Source organism: Podarcis muralis, chromosome Z (assembly GCF_964188315.1).
Source record: "Podarcis muralis chromosome Z, rPodMur119.hap1.1, whole genome shotgun sequence".
Classification (NCBI taxonomy): Eukaryota; Metazoa; Chordata; class Lepidosauria; order Squamata; family Lacertidae; genus Podarcis; species Podarcis muralis.
In genome coordinates, this window is record NC_135673.1 from 28,682,229 (window position 1) to 28,702,984 (window position 20,756).

At 44.0% G+C, this 20,756-nt stretch overlaps 1 protein-coding gene across 1 annotated transcript; it reads right to left on the reverse strand.

Annotated features, from left to right (window-relative positions):
* Positions 1–3,564: 3,564 nt before the first annotated feature.
* CHMP1B (charged multivesicular body protein 1B) lies at positions 3,565–15,600 on the reverse strand. The gene is made up of 8 exons (XM_077922106.1): positions 15,441–15,600; positions 9,951–10,048; positions 8,777–8,923; positions 8,189–8,257; positions 7,980–8,087; positions 6,483–6,526; positions 5,637–5,709; positions 3,565–4,332 (listed from the first exon to the last, which is right to left on the reverse strand). The coding sequence occupies exons 1-8, from the start codon at positions 15,454–15,456 to the stop codon at positions 4,288–4,290; spliced, it is 600 nt and encodes a 199-aa protein (XP_077778232.1). The 5' UTR covers positions 15,457–15,600; the 3' UTR covers positions 3,565–4,287.
* Positions 15,601–20,756: the final 5,156 nt, after the last annotated feature.

Genomic DNA, 20,756 nt, shown 5'->3' on the forward strand with positions numbered 1-20,756 from the left:
CCATGCAGAGCTTTGCTTGCCTCACCCCCAAAAATACGTTGTAGAGCAAGAAAAGAGCAACCAAGGGCGTGGAGAAACTTAGATAGGAAGGAAAAGCAACAACATTTTGGGGCTTCTAAAGTTTAGAGAAAAGGCACATAAGAGTAGGCATAATAAGAGTTGCCCAAAATATGCATGGAGAAAATGGGTAGAGAAAAGCTTTTCTCCCTCTGCTACTTGAACTCGGGTCCATCTAATGAAGCTGAATGCTGGAAGATTCAGGACTGACAAAAAGTTGTTGGGAGGCATTATGTTTCTGCACACCACCTGCTGGGAATCACAGCTGGGGAGAGTGGCAATGCACTCAAGTCTTGCTTGTGGACTTCACAGGCAGCTGGTTGGGCACTGCGAGAACAGGAGGCTGCACTAGATGGACCAGTGGACTGATCCAGCACGGCTGTTCTTGGGTTATTTCCCCCCTGCCTGCAAAATAATCAACATGCAAACATTCTTTAGGACTGTGATATTGTTGCATGTGGGCTTGTGTTGTCTGTTTGTTTTGTGGGGGAATTTGATTGATAAAAATTTGATTTTTTAAAGGATTGGGCAAATTAAGAAATGGCTACTAGCCATGGTAGCCAAATGCAACCTCCATTCACTTTTTAAAGGCAGCCACTCTTTAAATATCTGATCATTTGGGTGGTTAAACAAGACAATCACTCTTTTGCCTTTGTAAACCTTCTTGGAGGCACTACCCTGATCTTTCTAGGATGCACAGATGGCAAGTCTAGATTTAGGAGGGGAATCCACGGCCCTCCAGATGCTGAACTACCATGCCCACTACCCCTGATTAGTGGCTCTGCTGGCTGGGGCTGATGGAAGTTGGAGTCCAACAACTTCTGAAGGGTCACAGGTCCCCCAACTCTGCAATAGATGGAAATTGAACTGAGCAAGCAAGACATTTCTAAGGTTTGTTTGGAGAAGGAGAGAACTGCAGAGTAAAAAAAAGAGCTGTGAGTGGAGGGGGGGCCTTTCCCTCTCCTTTGGACCCACTAGGAAACTCATCAAACCTGCAATACCTGGAGCTGGGTATGGAGAGTGCAGCCGTGGGCGGTCTAAGGAAGTACCATCCACCTTGGGCCTGCTCATAAAAAGCAAGTCTATAGAGTGGCAGACTAGAGTGATGTCCGCTGTTTCCAGGCATTCTTGTTATGATACTTTTTGTGGGTGAGCTGAGAGTTTGTTTGAACCCTGGGTGAGAACCCAGAGGCTGAGAGAGAGGGTGTGTCAGAAGGAAAATGAATTAATATTGATTTTTATAAGACTCCCTGGGGAAAGACCCTGATGTTGGGAAAGATGGAGGGCACAAGGAGAAGGGGACGACAGAGGACGAGATGGTTGGACAGTGTTCTCGAAGCTACCAGCATGAGTTTGACCAAACTGCGGGAGGCAGTGGAAGACAGGAGTGCCTGGCGTGCTCTGGTCCAGGGGGTCACGAAGAGTCAGACATGACTAAACGACTAAACAACAACAACAAACTTTGAATTAATGTAACATTTTCATATGTAACTGTCTATTTTTGTAATATTTTAAGTTGTCTGTTGTTGCTTCAGTTTTTTGTACACCGCTTGAGAGATTAAAAAAACCTTATTAAGTGACATAGAGATATTTTTAATATATTAAGTGATATAGAAATGAACCAATCAATCATCAATATACATTATCTTATTTTCATGAATTATCAAAAGCTTGGTTTTTAAAAAATGACAAAAGGAGTGATGGCATCTAACCTAAGATTTAGAACAAGCAAGCAGATCCGGCTTCTTAAACAGACCCTCTAAGCCAGACAGAAGGGGGAATATATATTTGCAGTACCCAGCCTTTGCTGTTTAAGCAAACCTTTCCCATCAAAAGATAGGTCTTCTACTTCCCTCTGCTGGTTCCATTGAAAAAAGGCAGGCAGGAAAAAGGAGCGTTTTAAAAATACACTGGCTGCTTGTTCTCATGATTACACAGAAATCCAAAAGCAAGCTACTACAGAAAATATTAAGCAGTGAGCAATACCAAGACAAAGAGGCACTGTGGTCCAGTTTCTAGTGTGTCCGACTAGGATCAGGCAGACCCAGGTTTAAATCCTCACTCAACCACAAAGCAGCTCTCTGGCTGAATCTAGGTCAGTCACCATCTGTCTATTCCACCTTAGAGGATTAGTGTGAGAATAAAGGAAGAAGACAGAGAACAATGTATACCACTCTGAGCAACCCAGGAGAAGAAAAATGTAGTATAATACAGTGGTACCTCTAGTTAAGAACTTAATTCGTTCCGGAGCTCTGTTCTTAACCTGAAACTGTTCTTAACCTGAAGCACCACTTTAGCTAATGGGGCCTCCGGCTGCCACCGCACCATCACCACGCGATTTCTGTTCTCATCCTGAAGCAAAGTTCTTAATCCGAGGTACTACTTCCGGGTTAGCGGAGTCTGTAACCTGAAGTGTTTGTAACCCAAGGTGTTTGTAACCCAAGGGACCACTGTAATGTATTTTCCAATGAGCTGTTTGAAAAAATTTACACATTTTTTTAGGGAGGGAATAAATCTGGATTTGTACCTAATCCCGCTCCAATGTCTCAACAAAAGCAACAGAATGTTGCTTTAAAAACAGGCCTGAGTTTAAGGGATATAAACTATATTTTTAATTCCATCCTGAAACACGCAAAGTGCAATCAATAAACGTCACTGTAAAGGTAGTCTTCTCAACCCTTTCACACATCCTGGCCCTTGTATAGAAGCAGCTGCTGCCGTGTAGTAGCAGAAAGTTGATCTCTCCAGTTATACCCCAGCCCCTCAGCCGACAAGACTGCAGGCTTCATAGGGGGGAAAGAAAACAATGGGGAAGGATGCCAATCAACAGAATTAAAGATAGGAGGTTTTCCTTCAGATGCATTTCACCTTTGTTTCACCAGGAAGACAGCTTTATAATTTTTGTTTTTGCACACTGTTTGGACTTTCACATTTCTGGCTGTATACAAAGAAAATGTCTACAAGTCAGAAATCAAGTGTAAGAATTTTTAACATGCCCAAATAGTAGCATTCTTTCTCCTTGTCCTCTTTTGTACCATATCACACTGCCCTCCGTCCTATCTGATGGCCTCATTAAACACTGTACTCTTAAGTTGCACAAAAACTGTCTTGAGATTTGCACCAATAGGCACGTGCAAGTTATTATACCAGCCCAATTTTTAGTAGTTATTTTCAGCCAACCCAGGAACTTTTTAGTTAATTATGATAGAAGGAAGATACATCAAAATGGTGGGCACTGTGGACATCTATGATTTGAACAGAAGATGAGACCCAAGGCTTGTAAATCCTAGCAAAACTGAAGCATCCAGGATATTTGCATTTTAAATGCAGGCATTTTAACTGCCTTTTTAAGAAGCTGCCATTAGTTTTAAGCTCAGCTGTGAAACAAGATTGAGCAAGAATTTTGAGTATGTACTTTTATCTATGTAAGTTCATTTCCACTTTTGAGATATCCGTTGTCCCGCCCCACCAACAGAATATAAAATACAATTTTGCCACAATGTAAGATGACATTTCAAAGCTAGCATTTTAATTAGTTATTTAGGAAGCATTCCTGAAATTTCTGGGAGAGTGTAATATATACAGTATATAATCTAGGCAGGAGTGTTTAAAAATATAGTTTATTCCTTCGGTTCTCAAGTGATGATGCTAATGATTCCAGCTACAAGGACAGCATAACAACTATCATTTTGTTGTGTTACTACAGTTAAGCTTGATCCGTAAGTAAGCTTGTTCTGCAACACCATGGAAAGATTATCCAGGGATGTTTAAACAGTACACAAACACACAAACAAATATACCATTCTGTCAAACTGGTCTTTCCCCGCAGATATTGAGGGACTCCCCACTTTTGCAGGGGGGGGGGGAGAGACATTATTTATAATTTAAAACCCTGCTACATAACTTAAAATCATATATGTTAAAAGGTGCTACTCTATTTCCGGATTGATAATCCAATGTGATACTTGGCAAAATTCAATCTGTGTCTTGGAAAAAGTATCTGCAAAAATATAACCCTTGACTTAAAAAATGCTTAAAACTAGAAAATACACTGAAATATCACCATTGGGTTAACACGTTTTTAAAAGCACAGTAGGACAAAAAGAGAAGCGCCCATTAAGTATATCTAACTGGAAATATTAGAGATGGAGACCTTATGTCAGGCTGTGATTTATGCACACAGAATGCTTTGGAAGCAAATGCAGAAGATAGCAGATCCAACTCTTCCCGTTACACTTGATCACGAAGGCGCGCCAGTCTCTGTGAGAGCTCATCCTGCAGAATTCAGACCAACCAACAAGAGGCATTCATTAATGCACTACTTAAGGGATAAAGACTTAACATTCTAGAAGAACAACAGCCAGACCAAAGAGAGACTGGGCTCTGCTAGGCTTGAAGATCTACATCTAAATTATAAGACTACGGGTGACTACCCTCTTATGCCCGATCGACTCAAGGGAAGCGCTGGGAAATAATTACATAATTCAATTCAAACCTGGAAATGGCAAGAGAGAGCTAGAGTGTCCTCATGGCTCGCGAGACCTTCCCTGGAGCCCAAAAAGGACATCAGTGAGGGTGGAGGAAGCCCTGAAGAGACTGGAGGTGCAGTGGGGCTTTCTTTATGCTGCTCCGCTTCCCTGCCTAACAGCTAATGTGCATGGTAGCGCAGCAACAGCTTTTACACTTCTCCTCCAGCCTCCTCCTGACCCCAGAGCGTCCATTCTAATTGTGGATATTTTTGGATGCAGTATTTTTGGTGTGGGCTGAAGCGAGAGTGGCAGAGAAGGTGCTCACCATTTTATGCAATTTCACTTGTGCACATGGGGCCCCAGAACGTAACCCCCGCGTAAGTGAGGGAGTTGCCTGTACTAACTCCTTCTAAGCTCTGTATAGGCTTATAAACACAGTGCAAGAGGAATGGGAAGGAACAGGAAAACAAGCAAACTCTGAAACTGAGAGGGCATGAAAATCAGTAAGGCTGCTTCTTCTTAGCTCGCTTGTCCTGGTATGAGATCTAGCCCAACTATGAGCTGGCAATAGTTAGTTCATGTACATCTAAAATAGCTTTCTCCAACCTCCACATGTTTTGGGATTACACCTGCATTAACGTATGCTGATGGGAGTTTAGAGTTCAAAACATTAGGAGGGCACCAGTTTATGGAAGGTTGGTCTAAATGCTCCAACTGAAGAGACAATCTTACATGCTATTAAGGCAGGGGTGGGGCACTTTTCCTTATGGGCATCCCTCCGGAGGCCACATCAGTGGTGGGCAGAGCCAGAGGCCTGATGGAGCAACAGGTGAGACTCTTACCTCTGCAAACCAGGCTATATTCCGGGCCCACAAGAGCAGAGACTTACACACACCCCTCTCCATCCAGGCAAGCAAGAAGCATCACTACAGTTCAAGCATACATTCCAGCCAAGCCAATGCACTTAAGGAGGGTGTGGAGGAGGACTGATAATGGGTGTGCTGAGGACCAGATGGAGAAGCCCCAAAAGGCTGCGCTTGGTCCCTGGGCCTTAGGTTCCCCACTCCTGTGATAGGGAAGACATACCAAGCAAGCAAAAAGAGGGTTTACCTGTTCCGCTGAAGCAACACTTGTGCCAACAGAGCCTGTCTGTCCCTGAGGTAGTTCCATATTCAGGTCAAGGCTAGAGTTCAGAAGAGAAACCAATATACAAGAAGTTATTCTGATAGTAGCCCCCACACCTCAGGTGCACTTATTGCTGAAAGCTTCCCAGTTGTGCTCACTTCTATCTCCAGTCCTCAACATGTAATATGCCAATTAATAACAGAGTAGCAGGTAGAAGAGATCAGCTTTATGAAATATCTGCACCACTGAAGGGGTGCATTAATCCTCTGCTGTCCTCATATTTGTTACTCTTCTGCCCCTTCACTTTTGCCCTCTTCTATCTTTGCAGTGTTCGAGATGGAGATTATGCCACTTCTGTGTAATTTTGTATGTGGTATACCACCTTGCTGTTTTTTTAATTAAAAGTGAATCCTAGAAATAATTAAATGAATAAATGAATGAATGAATGAATGAATAGTGCTTAGCACTGTTGCTACTAAATAGCATTATTAGAGAGTTCCAAGTTTTTTCTTACTCGTGTTATTTCAGAGAGGTCCAACATGTAGTTTTCTATCATACTGGTCTCATAGTGATCTCTCAGTCAAAGTAAGGACACTGTACTCGACATTATATATCTATCATCTATCTATCTCCCTCCAGGTAAAGGTGGAAATAGCCATGTTTTTTCCTGAGAGAATAGCACTATACTATCATTGCAACCTATTCAGTTAACATTATGCTTCCTGAATCAGAGGAAAGGAAGCATTTATTACTATCTCAAGTGCATTAAAACTTTATTAAGCACTGCCATTAGAATACTCGGTGTTTCAGTCTTCAAATGTTTACACTCACCCAGCTTCATCTGCCATTTCCTGCAGAAGCAGGTCCACTTGGTTCTAAAAAATAAGGACCAAATTAGTTTTACCATTGTAACAGACATGGAATCCAGCATAATAGAAAAGATCATGTGCAGTTTTTTGAACCTGTGAATACCACTAGAGGGAGCTAACACATTCAGAAAGCAAATCTGGCCTCTCAAAATGCAGCTTCTTAAAAAGCAATTAAAACTAGTGTTATCTGCACAAGCCTATGCCTATTTATTGGGGGGGGGGGGGTAAGCCCTACTGAACTCAGCAAATCTTACTTCCAAATAACCATTCATAGGATTGTGCTGCATTACACTCAAGCCTATTTTTTATTTGTTTTCATTCATCATTTAGTGATGCTATCACTACATTTGCATGTATAGTTTGTAGTTTAAAGGTGCTGCTGCTGAGACTACTACCACCACCACTACTACTAATATTATTTATACCCTGCCCATCTGCCTGGGTTTCCCCAGCCACTCTGGGTGGCTTACAGCACATACAAAACATAGTAAAATATCAAACATTAAAAACTTCCCAATACTGGGGCTGCCTTCAAATGTCTTCTAAAAGTTATGTAGCTCTTTATCTCATTGACATCTAAAGAGAGGGCGTTCCACAGGGAAGGTGCCACTACCAAGAAGGCCTTCAGCATTCTACTAAAACAGTTAGTGGTACCTCGGGATGTGAATGGGATCCGTTCCGAAGCCCCGTTTGCATCCTGAATGGAACGTAAGATGCGACGGCGCGCCTGCGCGGGTCGTGTTTTGCCGCTTCCGCGCATGACATCATTTTGAGCGTCTGAGTATGTGCGAACGGCGAAACCCGGAAGTAACGTGCTCTGTTACTTCCGGGTTGCCACGGAGTGCAACCCGAAAGCACTCAACCTGAAACACATTCAACTCGAGGTACGACTGTACTAATTTTTCCTACTTTAAAAAAAACAAAACACACACCCAATAATTAATACTGATAAAGTTCCTAGTGTAGATGCACTAATGGTTTTCTAACTTTCTGTCTTCAAGGAGAACCTTCCATACTGACTCGTCTGCAGAGGAACCCTACTTATTGTAGAGGAATCAGAGAAATATTCTAGGCTGCACATCTTCCGGGCCTTACCATCATCCAAAACATATTGGCAGCAGGCCACTGCAAAAAATCAGAGGAGGTGGACAAGCTGCTGCTCAGGAGAGTTTCCAAGCTCTTCCCGATTTCCTCATTAAATAATCGTTGAGAAGCACTTGAGGAAGCCCAGTGAAAAACCACTGTATTTATTAAAAAAATATTATTTTGTCAGCAGAATAAATGCACTTGACTCCATTCTCTAGCTGAGTCAGAGAAGGTCCAGCTCTAAAGAGAAGGTCTATTTAGCCCAGCCATATTTTTCTCTGAAAGTCTCTCTCTCATACTGGTCAAGAAAGCACCCAGGGGCAGCTGGATAGGACTGCTAATGGCAAGTTATATCTGCTTCAATATGACTTACTTGTGGTGTTGTTAGTGTAGTGGTATTACTCATTGTGTCTTCCATCTGTGCCGTCTGAACATCTAAGGTTTCAAACTGCTGCTCAAATTTGTCCATCAAGGCAGATATCTGCACATAAGCAAATGATGTCAAGCCAGGAGCACAAATGATGTCAAGCCAGGAACAAAAGGAAATATCTTAAAACTCAACTTCTGAATTTATTTGTTTACCTTTTCCAAGTTCATACTTTTCAACGTAGCATCCATCGATTTAACTACTCCAGCCATTGACTTTGTTACCTAGGAGAACAACATATATAGTAACCACATTTTTTACATTTCTTATTTGAAACTTTGGGCAACTATAGCCCAAAATAAACTAACATGACATGAAATTGCACAACACTAGCCATTGTTACAATAGTTAGCTGCTTCTTCAGGAGATTCAAATAGACCATATTTCTATTTAACACAGCATTTGAAATTCTACAGGGTTTTACCTAAAAAGGTAAAGGTACCCCTGCCCGTACAGGCCAGTCTTGACAGACTCTAGGGTTGTGCGCCCATCTCACTCAAGAGGCCGGGGGCCAGCGCTGTCCGGAGACACTTCCGGGTCACGTGGCCAGCGTGACATCGCTGCTCTGGCGAGCCAGAGCCGCACACGGAAACGCCGTTTTTACCTACTTACTACAGGGTTTTACCTACTTAGCAGCAAAAGGTCTGTGGACTTGCCTTGTACAAACCATCTTACGAAAACATTCATAGTGCAAGTTTTTTGGAAACTTGTGTTTCTTGCTAAAACATGATAAAGCTGATTACCTTGCCCATTGTTACTGCTGTTTGAACTCTTGCCGCTACAGCATCAACCCGAGCACTCATCCGCAAGAAGTTGATGGCTTGATTCTTCTGCCGGATTGCATTTTCTGCATGTATTCTTGCCACTTCAGTATTGCCTTTCTGAATTGCCTTTTATTTAAACAAAGAGAAGCAGAACACAGCTTTTCAACTAATTAAGAAATGCACCCTAATAAATCTTAGCTTTCAGACCAAGACCGTCACCGTCAGATTCCGGTACACACATGGCAATAAGAAGGATGATGGCATATGATTACACTTATTTCCTTGGGTACCAGTGCTCTCATTGTCTAAAAAAATACAGGAAGAAGACCAGCACTCTACATTAACAACACCAAACTGGCAGGTCCCTCAGGAGAGCTTATCAAAGCTTTGCAAATGATGGCAGACACATACCAATAGTCCAACTAAAGATCATGTCAGATGATCTGCTACAGATGGGATAACATCACTACCCAAGTATATAGAAATCCACTCTCCTGGACACACACACTGGATTCTGAATGAGCAGGAGCTGATACTGTATGGATGGGTATGAAAACTGACACTGTAGATTTAAAGGCTTTTCAGCCAGTAAATTTACTGCTGGGTAAGGTTCATTACTGTATTTTTTGCACCATAACACTCACTTTTTTCCTCCTAAAAAGTAAGGGGAAATGTCTGTGCGTGTTATGGAGGGAATGCCTACGGGTGGCATGCCTACGGATTTTCCTCCTCTAAAAACTATGTGCGTGTTATGGTCGGGTGCGTGTTATAGAGCGAAAAATACGGTAATTCACTTGAAAAAGGGGAAAAGGAGGGGAAGGGGGATGGGGATGGGGATAGGGAAAAAAGAAAAGAGAAGAAAATCCACTTTGAAAATGGCTGCTTTAGAATCCAAGGATTCATGTTCAGCCATTATCTACATGTGTTGGGGGATGGAGGGGAGATATTCTGTTAATTAGTTCGCAATAAATTACTATTTTATTTTTAGTTTCTAATGCAAACATATTGCAGTCAGCAACAGTGCCATCACCAATGATGTGTATAAACAGTGCAAACTTTTATTTATAACTTCCTAATGTCACAGCGAAAGATCCTGCTCACACACTATCAAACAGTATATATGGGGAACTTCCAATATAATTTCATGTCTCACCTTCTTAATTTTGGCTTTTTCAACCTTTTCTTCTTTATCACACTTTTTGGCATTTCTGTTAAGTTCTTTGGCAGCAAACTTCAAGTTAAAAAGATGCTCTTAAATTTAAGTTAAGGATGATGTTCTCAGTTAACAAGTAATATAAATGCTGACAGTATGAAGATGGTCTCGTTGAAGTTTTAAAGCTATATCCATGGCATTGTACACAAAATTCTCTAAATTCAGTACTGGATTTGATAGTTCACTGCAGACAAGGCCATTATTAAAAAGATGGGCTCCAACACCCCAATCCCACCTAACGGGAAGTACTGACAACCTTGATCAATGAATTCCCAATAAATTCATATGCCCTTTACCAGTCAGCTATAGAGTACACATAGTGCCCTCCAAAAATCCATGCACCTTGTCTACTTTCTTCAGGGGTGGGCAAGCTGAAGCAATTAAGCAACTGAGATAAGCAACTGCTTGTGACATCTCCAGCCCAAGCTCTGCTGTAGCAGCATTAGATGCAAACCACATCCCAGTGATTGTAATCAGCAATGATTTAAAAATCTGCATTCTTCTGCACAAAAAATGTCTCCTCACAACTATGAGTATCTCTGTTGATGCAATGGCATCAGAGAAGAAGATCTGTTTGGCTCTGCCACTGCCATTTCATTGGTCCTTCAACCGGGTACCATGATACAGACAAAGCCAACCCAAGTATCTTGTGATTTAAATTCCAGCCATTTCCCAGCTGTTTGGACAGTCTAAAACTCCTTATTATATAAAGTTCCAGGATCTCTCCAAGAGGGAGGGGGGACCTGTTCTTTAGTATATCCCGACTATTAGCTTTCTGATAGTCTTGGAGAGGGACACAGTAGAAATATCAGCTCTTCTAGTAATGAGGCAGGCAACAAAAAATAAGAGCAACAATAACTCTCTAAAATCTCCGTAGGGTCCACCTACAGGCACCCAACAACAGGATGGGCAGGGGTCAATAAAACAAAAAGTTGGTTGAATCATTGCAGAATCATACAGAATCCTGCCTGTATCAACTGGCCACATAAACTGTGATTGATCCTACTGAGAAGACATTGTACTGGACACTTAAGCTGGAGTTGCAACAACAGTGATATCTATGGCGCTATGGAGCCAAGCAACTTTATCCCCAATGTGCCATGCAAAGTGCTCACAACTTTCTGCCAAGTGTTCCAGAAGTCCAGCCATCATCCCTGGTACAACTAGTCTCCAGACCACCCAAAATGATTTGGCTGGCTGGCTCTTGGAGAACGCAATGGAAGCAGCAAAGTAGTTCTCCTTCACTGCTGCTTGGTATGCAGTTGTGTCCGATTTGGAGTGAGTTTTCAGCCACCAATACTCCAGTTGTCTCCAAGTCTGCTTCACTAACTACAGATCCTTAGTAAACTCTTCAGTAAACTCTGCAGCTCCTTGGTAAGAAGTGAAGACTCTGCAGGACCAGAGACGAACCTTGGGAGTGTTTGTGTTGATAACCCTCTTCATCTCATTATCCCATAATGATAGCAGGGACTTGACAGTATCACTAGCTCTGGCTTCTGGAAAATCCTCCAGAGCAGTCAGAAACCTACCAGGTTCATTTATCCTCTGGGTTGGACCATCTGTATCAGTTATCACTCCTGCAGAGTGGGACTGCTGTCAAAAGTCCAAACTTCACTAGGATGCAATCTGACAGTGACAATAGGGTTAAGACAAGCCCTCCCTCCATATTCAGATGCCCTCTCTCTCTCTACAAAGCCCTGTTCTATGGGCTGGGACCAAAGACCATCTGAGGCAGTCCCATGAAATCCTGAGCTGGCTCCGAGGCATTATCGAAATGGGTAGTGAAGTCACCCAGGGCTAGAGTCCTGAGTCTATCCAAACCCACACTAGAGACCACCTCAGCTAGCTCAGTAAGGGAGGCTGTTGGGCAGCAAAGTGTAAAGTACATCAACAGTATCCCCAATCAGTCTCCATGACCCCATGCCACATGCAGGGCTCTCCAGTCCAGCTCTTAAGCAGAGATGTTTCCTAGTAAAGGAAAGAGAACTTCTATAAACTATGACATCTTCTCCGCTCAGAGGCTCTGGTCTGAACTAGTGTTCCACAGGGTATCCAGCTGGGCAAAGGTGTGTCAGATCAGGCCGACCTAGCCCTGCAATACAGACTACATCAGCTATTCATTCATGTTAGGATGTTCAACACGGTCTTTTTATGAATTGGAGTAGCATTGAGAAACAACAACACCAGACCATTGAGCACACTGGATGAGCTTCCGAGGATATTCATGATTACCCCTGCCCAGTCTCTCATCCAGAATTGATCAACATCCAGATCATCTAGAAGATCAACAGGATCTTATTATGGGACAATAGTGACTTTGAAAAAGAATGGGAACCATTTACAATATATCTGCAGAAACAACAGAAAGAAATGGTCTCGCTGGCAGGATTTAAATAAACAATTTACAATTTTATTTACAGAGAACAAGAAGTACAACAATGTGATAACATAATATTGTATATAAACAGCAGAATGTATCATCTGACGTAATAAACCAGAAATGGTAGTTGAGGGAAGTCAACAGGGAGGGGGAAAATTGGAAAATGTATGTTTAGCAATGATATTGGATACTTGCTTTGAGAAAAGAAAATTAATAAAAATTATTTTTAAAAAGAAAAAACAACAACCAGGGTCTTATTATGAATCAACAGCATTCAGAAACAACAGCAGACTAATAGGCACACTGGACAAGCTTCAAGTGATACTACAGATGGGAAGCAGGCAACATAATGCAAGCATCTGCAAGTGTCTTGCAGACCTACCCCCATACAGCTATGTCTATCTCTCCCTGCACCCACAGGAATACTTGAGATCTGTGTCCCTCCCAGACACAGTTGTCAAGCACCCTCCCCTCCAGAAGCGCACACTGCTCCAGCCAACCATAGACTCACAGTACAGGCAGTAACAGGAAGCAAACAGTCTTACCAACAACACTAGTTAAATAATTTGTTCACCCAAATCTCTTTTGGGAAACAAAACAAACTCCCCACCCAGTCTCTCACCCAGGGTACCAGCCCAACAGGACTGAATCAGTCTCACAATCTGAACAATCCTAGGACCACTAACCAACCAAGTATGGGCATAAACTGCAGCCACACCTCACAGAGCCATACTACACATTACCCCAGCATAACACCAATCCGACTTGTTGGTGCTCTTGCCCTTGCCCCAACTCGAAGTGACTACCCCTTTGGTGTCATTTCCTACAGCTTAAAAGGACTCACAGAAACACATCAATAGTGTGCTTCTTTCCTCACATATAGAGTGGAGCCTACTGGTCTGGACTCCTAAGAAGCAGTCAAAAAAGGGTAGGAAACACCCTATAGTGACAGACATTCCATTATGGTGGGCAACCTGGTGGGCAAAAAAATGGGAACTATGAGGAGGAGGAGGAAAGGAGACGAGGGTGCGGGAAAGAGATAAATTTATGTCCATTTACTTGACTGTACAAGATTTTTAAACACATGGATGAAAACTGTATTTGCTGCTAAAAGATAACAAAGAAAACACTATGGTCTCCCACTTGTTGCCTTACTAGTCCTGGGCTAAGCAGAGCAACAGATCTTAAGATGAGATATTTGAGCCCAACATCTAAGAGTGTGTGGCCTAATTTTGGGGGAGGGGGGGAGAGGAGAAGAGGGGACCCCTGCAAATGAGTGGCATAGATTCACAGATCCGAAGCCCTAATTTGAGAAGGACTACTGTGGTGGGGAAAATCATAGAAGGAAATTGTATTGCTCCTGTTTATTTTAGCAAGTCAAGAGGGGTAACCATGCTAATCTATGACAAGAACAGGGAGAAGGAGCACACTGAGAGAAGTCTTTAAGGCACTGCTAGAACCTAATGGCTTGTGGCAGAAACTTCCATGAACTAGACATTGTAAATTAAATGTTATCCGCACTTCACAGTGACACATACACATACAGCCACAAAGAAACACAAAGCATAGAAGCTCACACTATCACCAATTACACTTGTGTATGGACAGTACAGTGGGACCTTGGCTCCCAAACGCCTTGGGAGCCGAACGTTTCAGCTCCCGAATGAACAAAAACTGGAAGTAATTGTTCCAGTTCTTGAACATTCTTTGGAAGCCGAACATGACTGCAGGAAGCTGCTGCAGCCAATCAGAAGCAGCACCTTGGCTCCCAAACTGTTTCGGGAATCGAATAGACTCCAGGAATGGATTAAGTTCGGGAACCAAGCTTCCAGTGTGCAATTACATTGTATATGCTACAGGGTGTTTTGAAAAAAAGAAAGAAAGGCCACCTTTCATGTCTTCTTCACCCGTCACTGTATGCAATTATTTTCTCTGTACTCATTCATGTAAGAATACCTTCAGATCTGCTTCTACAGATGCACAAAGTGGTGCATCTATGAAAGCCAATGTTGCAATAAACCTGCAATCAGCTTTTATGGTACCACCACAGATACTTTCTTTTGCCTTAGGAAGTAGTGCCATTAAACCATAGTGGTGTACAGGTTGAAGCACTGGATCAGGGCTGGGTTCAAAGTACAATTCAGCCACAAAGCACACTGAGTAGCTTGGGGCCAGTTTAGCCCCCACCCCCTCAAAGCATCTTACCACACAGGCAAAGGTGTGTGGGAGGAAGAGCGCCAGTGTGGTGTAGTGATTAATAAAATTATCTAAAGGAAAAGGGGGAGAAAATTGTCAGATTAGGACCTGGGAGACCAGGGATCAAATGCCTACTCAGCCATGAAACACACCAGGTGGTCTTGGGCCAACCACTGCCTCTCTGGTTAACCTACCTCACAGATTTGTTGTGAGGATTTAAAAAAAATAAATGGGGAGGACAACCAAAAGTTTCTTGGACGAAAAATGATATAATAAATAAATTTCTTTCCACAGAGCCTGTAAGACAGAGTTGTTCCACCTGGCCTTTGGCTTAGAATCAGTTTGATTCCCTCCCCCTCTTTCTTTTTCCTTTCTCCTCCTGTGAGGTGGTTGCATCCTAATGTTTCAATGTTGTATCTTAATCTTTTAAATTGTATTTTAATCAACTTGTTTTTATTATTGGTTGTTAGCTGCCCTGAGCCCGGTCTTGGCTGGGGAGGGCGGGGTATAAATAAAAAATTATTATTAAATAAAACAAGTATGCAAAAAGTGCAATAACACACACACCCCACTCTATTATTGTAAACAGAGCAGTACACCTCCTAGGAGGGGTTTTGGGGGAGGGGGTTAGAGCCCTCTCCCCCAGCTGTCGCTCCCGGAGGGAAACACCACCCACAGAACACCCGAAGCCCACCAATCGAGAGCTCCCTCTGCCGTCCGGATGGTTCCAATAGCCACGCCCTTCGCCCCGGTCTACCGCAGCAGGAGCGGGGCTCCCGTTGCCCCCTCAGGCTCCATTCCGGAGATCCCCACCCCACCCCCGCCTCCCCCCCCTCCGGCGTTACCAAGGATACTCTCCATGTTGGACATGGCGGCGCTTCAGGGCCGGCAAAAGTGGGAGGAAAGTGAGCTCCGGTTCGATGGCGTCTGCTGCTTCTTTAAAATCCCGGCTTGTTTGTGTTCCGTGTGGGGTTTTTTTTTTTTTTTTTCTTCCTCCTTTCGGGAATCCACTTCCTACTTCCGCCTACTCCTCCTCCCCCTCCCCTCAGCATCCTGTCACATGGTCCGGGTCAGTGTCAGGGGCTGCAGAGAAGACGGGGGGGGGGAAGGGAAGGGACTGAAACTGCGCGTGTGTAGAGAGCCCTGGCCAATGAGAGCGCAGCCTTCACTCTGAGGGGAGTAGAAAGGAGGGCGACGGGAGGAGCTCTTCCTCCAGCCTAAGGGGTGCTAGTACTGGGTGGTGACGTCACGGCCCTTGAAGTAAGGCGGGGGCGCCTGTGAGTGCTCGCTTTGGGATTTTGAAGCACTGCCCCCTACAGGGAAGCAGAGGCAACTGACTGGCGCTGATCGCTCGCTCACGTGTTGGTTCCAAATTGTAGTGTAGTTTTTTGGAACGCGCAGTGATATTTGAGGATGAAATGGACAGAGCAAACATGCTTCTAAATCTTCAATAAGGATTTGTTACTGTTCCATCCTTTCTCCCGAATGAGCCCAAGGCATCAAGCAGTAAAGAAGAAAAACAATGCAATTAAAAATTAAACAAAAAGCTCAGTAGGTATATCCAGTGCTTTTTTTCTTTAAAAAAAAAAAAGTTTAGGGGTACTCTCATTTTGACTCAAGAAAACCACCATTTTATAGTTCAAATGGGGGGGGGGGATACAGTAAATGGACAAAAGTACAAAGATTCACAAAACGTTTAGGGGTATGCGTACCCCTGTGTCTCCCCCCCCCCCCGAAAAAAGCACTGGGTACAGCATGAGACTCTTAATCTCAGGGTCATAGGTTTGAGCTTCACATTGGGCAAAAAAATTGCAGGAAGCTGGAGCAGATGATCCCTCGTCCCTTCCAATCCTACTATTCTATGATTCTCTCTTTGAAAACAATTAAAACAGGAACTAAAAACAACAAACCCACCATTCACAACTTTCAGATTCAGGACTGCTAGCTTGGCCCCACAACCATGGGGTCCTGGGACTGTGGGTGCCATGCAACGTGCATGACCCTGGAACTGAAATATGTGGGTGCCTGGCCCCTTCATGGGAAATTTCATGGGTGCTTGGGCACCCAGGGCATCAGGGTGTTGGCACCTATGTTCAAGTTAGTTTCAACCACACTGGTTCTCTTTACTGCCTCCCACTCCCCTCCAGTTCATTGGCACAAATGTTAACTTTGCTAGAATCTGTTATGAGACTGTGATGCAAACAGCCTGCAGAAGGATAATCATGCTGTTATGTACTGAAGTTCTCACCCTGGGCCAGCAGGGGGATACTTTAGATAGTTTTCACTCAGGTCCACTTATGCAAATAAGGAATTGAAAGTGACATTCAATGATTGGATAGTTACAGAAAGTTGTTACTGTTGCTTTGGAGTGGAGCTCTATATAATCAGGTTGGCTGAACCCTTCAGCCCAATTCTGTTCTGGCCTGTGAATAAACAAGAGCTGTCTGAAGAATCGCTGTGTTGTCTGATATGTTCACCCACGACTTAACACATGCATGTCTACTAAAAATTAAATCCCACTGAATTCAATAGAGTTTGCCCCCAGTTAAGTGTAGGATTGCAAGTTTAGTATTCATCCGATTCCCTCCCACCCCCCAAAAAAATCCACAGGAAGTGATAAGCAGGCATATTACATTAATGTCCATCACTGAACCTCTCCCCGCTCCAAACTGACAATTCACATTCTGCTGATTTTCTGCCATTTTATGAACACCCTGCAGTCTTGGCTGAAGTTTTCCTCTGAAGTTGGGTGTATGTTTAACTTCACTTGATGAAACAGTTTCAGCCACCTACATCTCCCTGGCCAGTAGCCTCGGGCAAAAGAAGGAAACGAGAAACCAAAGAAGCCGGGAAGTGTGAAACATCTGCCTGGATTTTCATTTCATTAGCCTTCTTACTGAGGGTTCCAGATTATTGCTTTATATTACATAAGAAATGTGCAAAGACGCTCTCAAGGCAAATCTTTAAAAATGTAGTATAAACACCAACAACTGGGAATCACTGACCTGCAAGCATTCCAATTGGAGAATAGCCTCTACCAAAGGCATCATGAACTTTGAAGAACCACAAAATCAGGATAAAAGGGAGAAACAAGCTAAGAGGAAGGCAGAGCCATGGCTAGGGAGGGGGTCTAGCAAGGGTTCCTGCTCTGGGTGAAACCTCCAGAAGGGCGCCATTGAGGCTCCCAGCCTCCCAGGATCTCTGGGCTTCAGCCAGAGAGAAAGGTGAAAAAGTAGCCACAAATTCCATCCTTCCCCTTTCCCCTTGAAGCTGAAGAAGGCTCATTTACAACTCGATCCAGGCTGAGGGGGAGTTGGAAAATCTGGAGAAGCTGTGTGGTTCTCTCTGGCAGTGGCGTAGCGTGGGGGGTGCAGGGGGGGCTGGCCGCACCGGGCGCAACATCTGGGGTTAGGGCAAATCCACAGGTTAGGGGGCGCAAATCCACGGGTTAGGGGGTGCAAATTACTTGCCTTGCCCCGGGTGCTGACAACCCACGCTACGCCACTGCTCTCCAGCAAAGCAGAAAATAGAAATCCCCTATGGGTTTGCTACTGTATGAGAAAGAAATTCTGAAGGGATAGAGGGAGGGACAGGAAGCTAAGGAAGAGAATCAGTTGACCTGGATCGGAGGTTTTCAACCTTTTTAAGTCCACTGCTCCCTTGACCAACTATATTCTTTTTGCAGCACCCTGTGGGGCTCAGGAGCCCAGTTATGTCACCCCTTGCCTGCAGAGCTGGCAGCCTCTCACCCTTTTTCGAACACTATCCCTTGTGGAGTGTTCCCTCAGCCTCCTCTCCACCCCCCTCTCTTTGGGAGTCCTCCAGGCCAGGGGCGGAGGAAAACCCCTGGACTAGATGATCCTTAGGGTGAAAGCAGTCACAAAATTAAAAGATGCCTGCTTCTTGGGAGAAAAGCAATGACAAACCTAGACAGCATCTTAAAAAGCAGAGACATCACCTTGCCAACAAAGGTCCGTATAGTTAAAACTATGGTTTTCCCAGTAGTGATGTATGGAAGTGAGAGCTGGACCATAAAGAAGGCTGATCGCCGAAGAATTGATGCCTTTGAATTATGGTGCTGGAGGAGACTCTGGAGAGTCCCATGGACTGCAAGAAGATCAAACCTATCCATTCTGAAGGAAATCAGCCCTGAGTGCTCACTGGAAGGACAGATCGTGAAGCTGAGGCTCCAATACTTTGGCCACCTCACGAGAAGAGAAGACTCCCTGGAAAAGACTCTGATGTTGGGAAAGATTGAGGGCACAAGAAGGGGACGACAGAGGACAAGATGGTTGGAAAGTGTTCAATTCAAAACCTGACCTCAGATAGACAACTGCTGCACATGGAAGTTCTACTTTTGACAATTTCCTTTCCTAGAAAGGGATGCTCTTTTTGACTTTGGTCATACAGTCATAGTTCTTCCTAGGATTCCTTTGCATTACAATGATATATTACCTACTTTTTATGCCCTTTATGAATAAATGTATTGAGGTGTTTGTATGTATGTGTATGTATGTCCGCAAACACACATCCGGGGCGTGGGTATTTCACCTGGGTGACAGAAAACCTAGGAAGGCACATTTGTCAAATCCTCACCTTGATCAATTTCCACCCGGAAACCTATGTCCCCAATGTGGAAGGATGTGTTAATCCAGAATCGGCCTCCACAGTCACTTAAGGACACACTGTTGGAAGATTGGAAGACAATCTCATTCGACTACAAATGATAGCCAAAGAAGAAGATGACCTATTGGGTAACAAGACAATTCTGAGCATAGATGCGAACTCCCTGTGGCCCTGGGTGCCCGAGCACCCACATAATTCCTCACGAAGAGGCCGGGCACCCACAAAATTTTGTGCCTGGGCTATGCACGCTGCATGGCACCCACAATCCCAGGCACCCATGGTTGTTGGGCCAAGTTGGCACTCCTGATTCTGAGTAAACGTGAGGGGCTTCTGGATTGTCTCTATTTTCATATATGGTTAAGATTGCACTGTTAGTAATGCAATGAATAGAACAGTATCTTGGAGATCGCAAAGTGAGAATGTTGAAGCTCAAAAGTGGCAGTACATTGTTCTTTTCATCCCCATTTTATCCTTACAACAACCCTGTGAGGTAGGCTAGGCTGAGAGACTGTGGCTGGCCCAAGGTAACCTTCTGAGTTTCATGGCTCAGCAGGGATTTGAATCCTGGCCTCCAACATTCTAACTGCTACAGGACACTGTGGCACAGGATTCTTTAATTGCCTGTAGGGTGATTTTTAAATGGCTAAAATGTTGCAGTCTTTTATCCTGTGAATCCAATGCTGTCAATGAGACTTCATTCTGAATACATGAATAGTACACTACTGTGGTTTAACTGTAAAGTACTGTGCAGGCCTATGGGACGCGGGTGGCACTGTGGGTTAAACCACAGAGCCTAGGACTTGCCGATCAGAAGGTCGGTGGTTCGAATCCCCGCGACGGGGTGAACTCCCGTTGCTCAGTCCCTGCTCCTGCCAACCTAGCAGTTCAAAAGCACGTCAAAGTGCAAGTAGATAAATACCTACTGGTGGGAAGGTAAACAGTGTTTCTGTGTGCTGCTCTGGTTCGCCAGAAGCGGCTTAGTCATGCTGGCCACATGACCCGGAAGCTGTATGCTGGCTCCCTCGGCCAATAAAGCGAGATGAGCACCGCAACCCGAGAGTCGGTCACGACTGGACCTAATGGTCAGGGGTCCCTTTACCTTTACTGTGCAGGCCTACTCAGAAGTAAGTCTCATTAAAGCCTTAATCATATTTTTCATACGAAATACGATCTGAATTAGGAAGAGCATCAATGCTCCTCTTTTCTTCTCCAGTCACAGTTCCCGCCCCCAAATCATACATTCTTCAAGGTTTTCTATGGTCACTTAACGGCGGCGCGGTAGCAGCCGGAGTAAAACGAAACCAGCAACCGAACTTCCACACATCTGAATTGTGACTCTACATTTTTATCTCAGTGGTGCGAATGAATGAATGAATGGTGTGAATGAACGAATAAACATTGAATGAGCCTCCACCTCCTTCTGGAATGTGAACGCCCCCTTGTACAGCCTCTGCGTTCGGAACGAGCTGAAAGGCTAAAAACTTCGTGCCTCATTTGCATTCCGCTCAGTGATAGGCTGGGAAGGTTAAGGAAGTAGACGCTGC

Coding starts and splice junctions, on each gene's coding strand:
- CHMP1B (XM_077922106.1), bottom strand. Junction 8,088..8,188: donor AAAGTATGAACTTGGAAAAG/GTAAACAAATAA, acceptor GCTTATGTGCAG/ATATCTGCCTTGATGGACAA. Junction 4,333..5,636: donor GTGTTGCTTCAGCGGAACAG/GTAAACCCTCTT, acceptor TGAATTCTGCAG/GATGAGCTCTCACAGAGACT.